Below are 7,500 nucleotides of genomic sequence, written 5' to 3' on the forward strand. Positions count from 1 at the left end.
AACCATGGCAATTACTTGCTTTACAATCACTGGTTCCTCGTTAATCCAATTTATTACTACAACTTGTTTGCATTACTAATTAACACGAAAAGGGATAACTTCGGAATTTTTAACAATATATCGCTTTCATCTAACCCAAAATCATTCAGATATTCAAAACGTCCTATGCATAATCCATTTCTTTCAACTTTGTGTTTGTCAGCATTATGATTTGGAATATTTTAGGTTTACGTGTTCACAAGTTTGTTTTTGTATCTCGTAGATGCAGTTAGATTTCCAATTACACACTCTGCTTCGATTGGCCACTCTAACTCGCTGTGTAAATAGTTCACCCTAAATTCAAAATAGATACGTTTCGTTTCTGAGAAAACAAAACATTCTTTTACAAATCATACCGGGTATTCATGATTTCTGCATAAATTTAAGTTTCATTTTGCATTTACCTGTTCATCCACGCTTTTTGGAAAAGTGGTACATACACTGTACCACGTGCTTAGATTTAAACGCATACCTGAGGTAGATATTTTTGTTGTCTTTACGAGGAAGTGATCTCCCTTGCTAGTAATACGATGAAATGTGGATGACCTCGGTACGTTGTTACCCAAATACGTTCCTGCAATTTTCCTCCTTTTTCTGCTGTTATAAAATAGACGTCTCAGCCTTTTCTCTGTAATTCTGCTTGGTTCTCGGGCACGTCTATGTCGATGCTCACGCAAATCAAAACAAAAGTAAACAACTTTTGCTTATCGAGACCTGTAAAATACTTCGGAATGAAGTCTTTATTATCATTTAGAATAAAATAACTGTACAGCGTTTCAAACTACATCAAAGTTATTTTCTAAAGAGCTGATCACATTTTCCACTGATGACATCAAATCTTGTAAAACTAGAACAGAACTATACACACAAGATGGCAGTGAACACGACCGCTAATATGGCTATTTGAACAAAGGATATAAGCTAGACCATTACAAGAAACAAACTGTTTAACAATGAAAAAGAAAAAAAACGTAGTAGACAAAAAACTTATCTCCGTAGTCAATGGTACACTGAGCGGGAGGCTATTTGTTCGCGGTGAAAATGGTACCAGCGTGGGGCCATTTGTTCGCTGTGCAAATGTCTTTACTTTGTCTTCAGAAGATTCCAATATAGCGTCCATTTGTTTGTGGAGTTATTTTCTTTGTCACTGTCATCTTTAGAGTAGTTCTCAATAAGGTACCCGCTGCTTATTAAAGAATTAGTGTTTTGACTTGTATCACTTTCAATAGTTGCGTCCATTTCAGTTACATTTGAGTATATTCTTGTTGCATTCAGTTCGCGGAACGACCCGTTTCGAAGCTGACGCTTGACATCTTTTAGTGTGGGTCTACCGCGAAAAGCGTATGCCATTCTTTGTATGTGCTTTGAGCGCCCCAAGAAGAAATCGATTAAGCCAACGAAATGCCGATCTTCAGTAATTCAAACAACGCATCACAGAGCTCTTCATGATCTTTGATTACGTGGTTTGCTTTAAATAACCAAAGTAAACAGCGCCACGTGGCTTCTATTGTGCATTACCCAATCAAAACACCGCCACGTGCTTTCTATTGTGCATTGCCCAATCAAACACGGCCACGTTTTCTATTGTGCATTTTGCTGCACAGGAAAAAAAAAATCTGAAATCTAACGTCTTTTATAACTCGAGCCCCTACGGGGCCCGAGTAATTACAAACAGTTACACTACCTGAGGGCCAACAAGGTGCTTCAGTTGAAAGTGGTGCGCTAGCTCCATTTTCAGGCATGCCACATTGTGGGCCCTCCGATCACTAGTTTAATTCAATTCAATTATTAACACTTATTCAAATTAAAAGAATACAAACTAATAGTAGTAGGAATATAATAGAGACAGAGCTATCTTTCAGTAGACCATGTTGAATTTTACATTACATTGGAAAAGTGCGTAGCAGCCAAAGGAGCAATGCTTGATGCTTTGGATGCGCTACCACGGAGTTATAGGAGACTGGTAACCCCAGGCCATTGAACTGAGTTCAGATGATAATTGTTCGGTTATGCTTCTTGGATTTAAATTGTCGAAATGGTGGATTTTTCGCTGTTCTAATGAAGGAGATGTTAGATGTTACCCCCGGTGAACGAGATCAAGAGATGGATTTTCTTTGTGAAGAGTACCGCAAAATGCGTGCCGCACGATTATTTTTCCTCTTTTAATCAATGATATTGTTGCTTTGTGGCGTCGTCGTTGACGACCGCGTCGTAGATCTTAAGATCTATGACGCAGTCAACGAGAATTACAGGTACACTCATTTGTAAATACCCACTTAGTTCAACTCGTTTTTTAAAGTTCTAGGGACGAAATGCATGCAGTGGGGAAGGGGAAGTTTTACAGGGAACATTCGAAGGGACTGTTGGAGACTCAAAACATTACTAGTACTTTCAAATAACGTATAATGAGATCAAAACTAAAGCCTGTTCCTTCCAAGAAGCAACTGAAACAACAAAAATAGTGAAAACTAAAATAGACAGCCAAGAAAACAAACATTACGAACTACCCGGCAAAAGCTCAACAGGACAATCGCTATTCTTACGTAGAGTTAGCAATTAATTGCGTCCTTCCTTGTTCTTTCTTTGAAGCACGCACTAAGTGCCTGGCCAAACGGTAACGGGAAATGTTTGGCCACCAAACAACATCAAACAATGTTTGGTGACCAAAAATTGTACCGTTTGGCCACCTTGTTTGGTGCTGTTTGATCGTGTTTGATAAAATTTGAAGGCCATCAAACATTCGATCAAACAACTTAAAACATTTCTTTCGTTCTCGTGTTTGATGGGCGAAGTTTTGTTCGTTTGGCCAGCCGTATCAAACATGTTTGGCCCGTGCATGCGTACCACGCTTGCTTGTATCTACGTGTTTTTTAACCATTTGGCCACTCTCTTCAACATCAGCATGTTTGATGTTGTTTAAACACCAAACATTTCGCGTTTGTCCAGGCCCTAACATTTTTAAATATTATGTACTTATTGACTGAGTGGGAGGGCCAGACTGGAAAATATTTGGCCCGAGGTCATGGCGTACGGACCGAGCGCAGCGAGGTCCGCGCACCATGACCGAGGGCCAAATATTTTCCAGTCTGGCCCGACCTAAACTCAGTCAATAAGCATTTTATCATATGGGCTCTTTACACTATTTATGAGCATTCAGAAGACGAAGTTAGGACAAAATAAAAAACAAAAGTATGCACAGAAAATTTATCTAATATGTTGTTTGCATTTGCTTTTCTGGCTGTAAATTACTTAGATGTTAAAAGCGACGAAATCCCCTAAAATTGCATCGCACGGAGCAGTATGTGTTCCTAGCAGGGCCGTACGGCTTTTTCCGGCCCTGCTCGCGCTAATGCGTACGGCCCTCATACGGGGATTTTCCCAATAGCTTTGCAATAAAAGCGCGCGCGGGGCCGTACTGGGCCATATGATAAAGTCTTGTATTTCATTTTGCATTACAGGTAGTTCATGCATGCCTATTTAGTTCTTTTTTTCATTGTTTAGCCATTCTGCATCCGTTTTATCGAGAGGTTTGTCTTGCGCCTCGTTGCCGCTACAGCGATAAAAATGAAATATCACCCGGGCCAGACTCTTCCCAGACCCGGTGGGAGAAACCCGTCCGCTGGCAGTCAGTGAAACCAGAGTAAATTCCGGATCACGTAATCGTATCGAAAGTCTGTCCATTCAATACTGACGGAACATCCAGCAAAGTGCTTGTTGTCAATTCAGCTGCTTTCAATGTCAGGTGTGACTCATCACTCTTGTCCTGCAAAAGAATATCACTAACCTTATTTCAAATCAAGGTCAACGTTTAGCACTGTAATCATTTGGCTACCAAGAACGAACAAAATTCTAAAGTTACGAAAGCAACTCGGTGTATTTTGAGCCGCGTGTAACCGATTGGCAATGATCTTTCCACAGCTAAGTCTTTGCCGTTTACTTCACTTTTTATGCTTAATTTATACATAACTACTAATTATGATTTATATTTGGATTGGGTTTCTTGAGTTTGATATGAAAAAAGCACCACGAGCAACAGTTTCAAGATTTAATGCAGAAAAGAGCAGATTACGCTCTTATTCGTTCAAAACCCTGTAGGGTCAAACCCTCTCTACAAGGGTTTGACCTTAGACTTGCTATAAACTTGAATCGAAGTACCTGTTGACAAACAAACACACCAAAGCACTCGACAGCATGTCCCTGCATAAACCACTTCATTTCTTCAGTAGCCACCTGTCAAGGAAGTCAAGGTAAGGTCATGTAGCTATAATAATGTAATAATTTTATACAGATATTCCCTTGCAATTGCAATTTATTGTAATCAGTTATCAGGTTTGCTGTATTGTGTACGGTCCCCAAGTGTTCGATGTTTTGCCTAATCTCGATTGATCGTCCAGTCAAAACTTTGAGCCACAATCATTGAATCCCTTCCAGTGATTTTTTAAATTGACAAAGGCGTTATCTTGGTATGCTGGCTTTCTGTTGTTATCAGCCAACATAAGGGTGACGTTCCTAGTTGCCATGGTCGATAAAGAATGTTTTACGGGGAATTATAATGTTACAATTGAGTGATGCGGTTCTCTAAATGCCTTACGACAATAGTTTCAGATTCCTGTAACACCTCAAGACAAACTGGAAAGACTGTAACAGATGTATAGCCACAATTCTGGCTACGACATTTGAGACAATGTCTTTTCTGAAAGAAAATAAGAGTTGCATTGATCCCCCTCCCCCCTCAACAATGTTGGGTATCTCTCGTGATGTTCAAGGTATGGTTTTCAACACTGTTTCGGGATCATCCTTGTTATGGCCGGCAATAAAAAAAGGAGAGAAAAGGGGTGTATCCCCTGCGTTTTGACAAGGATCGTGGCCTGGGACCAAGCTTTTAATTGCAGAATGGAGCGAATAAATGGGAAACGCTGAGGAAAATAGCTGCGACTGAAATGAGCCCAACGGGTAGACTAGGAATGAAAAGGAAACAGGGAAACGGGAATTGATTGGCTCGATTTCTTGGTCTGTTTGTTTTTAGGTTTGTAATCTTTTTGTGTTTGTTTGTTCCCAAGTTATTCTTGTATTCAGCACAACAAAGGGCCAGGTACCAGGGTAAAAATTATGAAAAAACCTGTCTCAATGAAGCGGAACAATCTACGCTACTGCATGAAGTGTTTCATGATTGAATGCATAACCTTTATTGCATTGAAATCCATTCTTTTACTTGAAAACCCAACAGTGACCAGCCTGATTCTTTTAAACGAATTAGACCTTTGAGGGATTGCTTGGAGGAGGCGCTTGACCTCGTTTGGCGAAAAACTCTGCAACAAAGAAAGACATTTGAACTCCAACCTTTTCATTCTGATCTCTGTTATTGCCGCCGGTTAACGGCATTTCACCATAAAATAGCAACTTGTGGCCAAAGACAAAGAAAAGGTTATATCAAAAGTGAAAAAGAACTGAAAAGAACAAAAATCAAACACATGTTAAGATAAACCATTACGCCCACCTCTGGTGATGTTTTTTCTTCTGATTTTGTGTTATCGATTAGAACAACAACAGACAAAGATGCGTGGGCAGCCAGCGGCTTGGACGTGATTCCCAAAACCTGATAAACGACGAAACAGTTAGGCAATTTTAAATTCAAAATTACAGCTAAGATGGGTCAGCAAAAAAGAATCTTTATTGTAGAATTTCATTACAGTACAGTGTATGTGTATGACTAGCAAAAGCTAGTCGAGGCGAGCAGCGGTTACACGTGTATAAAAGAGAGAACAAGTAGAAAAAGATACAGGATTCATTTGTGTTTTACAAGCAATACATTATAGAGCGAATAGGTATACAAATAACTAGTGTACAAAGTATACAGTCAACTAAGTAAATATCATCTGAAATCAAATCAATAAAAATGCAATTATGAGAAGCCAAAGTGTTAAAGTGCTACTGGGATCAAAAAATCACTTCCTTTTTTTCTTCAGATTTTGACTGGCAGAAGTTTGAGCTTTGATTTTTATCCAAAGGTTGTTTTACTTTGAGCGTAAGTTGTGGACTTCATAGTCCGCCATTACTCACGTTCCAAACTGACCGATTGGACATCAGAGGTTGAATCTTAGGAAAAATGACGTCATTGACTCGCGTGTAAACGCAGCCTATTACATATGCAAACACGAGTTTAAAAGTCTGAAAGCCCGAAATCTCTTTGTCTCTTTGTCTTACGCTTTGAAATTGGTTTGAGAGACGTATGTTCAGTTTATTATCAAGGGAAGAGAAAGATTTATTAACTACTCAAATCAGGTCAAATCGAGACAAATCGCATAAAATACATTAGGCGTTTAAAATCTAAAACAAAGGCATTCATCAGGTACATAAGGGAAGCTCAGTATGCTGACAACATTGCCTTGTTTGCCAATAATGGTACGGCCCTACAGCTTCTGTTAACAGCCTACAGTGAACTGTCAAAGCAAATGGGTCAAATGACTGTAAATATCAAGAAACCGGAAGCAATGAATGTTGGTGACCAGATCGACTTTTATATTCAAGGACAGAGGTTAAAGAGAGAGGACCGTTTTAGAAATTTGTGAAACTGCCAACCGCTTGTTTTGGAAAGCCGATCTTTTAACATGTTTTTAAGGTAACAAAAAGAAAAAGAACTGTGTAGTTTGACCACTTGAATCCTCTCCGTTCTTGAGATACAAAGGGAATTGTGACACCCGATAATGGCCCGTAAAGTTTCGGGACTTTCGAGAAACGGGCCCCTGGACCCTATACCGACATCACATTAGACTCCCCAAGCACAGTACAGCAACAGCACATCAGGTCCATATTGAAGATCAGATGGGACGACTTCATCACAAATGATGAAGTCCTGGATTGTGCAGTTTCAAGGGATATTGATCATCCTTATCAGGAATAGGCTACGTTAGATGGGCCATATCGTGCGCATCTTAGACGAGCGGCTTGCAAAGGCACTCCTTTATGGGGAACTGGCTGGCGAAAGGGCTCCAGGAAAGTTGGTCGTCCCTTTCTAAGATTTAAGGACACATTAAAGGATATACTTATGCGTGGAGGAACACTCAACACATGAGAAGGGAAAGTCAACATTATTTACGCATCAGCTGAACCCGCTATGGATAAGCGTTTCCACAATTCACTAAAAGCAAACGATTCGTGATTTAACAAAACTTTGGCAGCGCTTATTGTCGACGAAAAGTTTGGACTGGACTGAAGTAAGCTTTTCGTTCGCTTGTAAAAGATACATTAGGATGAATTAATAAAATGCCTGCGAACTATCAAAATCCATATCTGTTTCAGGATCAAGGAAAGAAAAGATATTGTATTCGTCAAATTCTCTGCTTACCTTGCCCAATGTATGCTTGAGTTCTATATCATGCATGAATTGAGACAAGATGAAGACAATTACGCAGCTCTTAAATCTTCTCTCATTGTAAGAAGAAAGCGGCTCCTATGCACAGT

General features: G+C 39.7%; 1 protein-coding gene across 2 annotated transcripts in view; it reads right to left on the reverse strand.

Annotated features, from left to right (window-relative positions):
- Positions 1-764: 764 nt before the first annotated feature.
- The window catches only part of LOC138056468 (D-ribitol-5-phosphate cytidylyltransferase-like), a 35,806-nt gene continuing 29,070 nt past the window's right edge, over positions 765-7,500 (reverse strand). For both annotated transcript variants that reach the window (XM_068902378.1, XM_068902310.1), the window contains exons 13-16: positions 5,537-5,635; positions 5,223-5,348; positions 4,195-4,269; positions 765-3,802 (exon numbers count right to left, since the gene is read on the reverse strand). In XM_068902378.1, coding sequence (XP_068758479.1) covers positions 3,692-3,802; positions 4,195-4,269; positions 5,223-5,348; positions 5,537-5,635 — 411 coding nt within the window. In that variant the 3' untranslated portion in view covers positions 765-3,691. The remainder of the gene's footprint in view (positions 3,803-4,194; positions 4,270-5,222; positions 5,349-5,536; positions 5,636-7,500) is intronic.

Source organism: Montipora capricornis, chromosome 1 (genome assembly GCF_036669925.1).
Source record: "Montipora capricornis isolate CH-2021 chromosome 1, ASM3666992v2, whole genome shotgun sequence".
Classification (NCBI taxonomy): Eukaryota; Metazoa; Cnidaria; class Anthozoa; order Scleractinia; family Acroporidae; genus Montipora; species Montipora capricornis.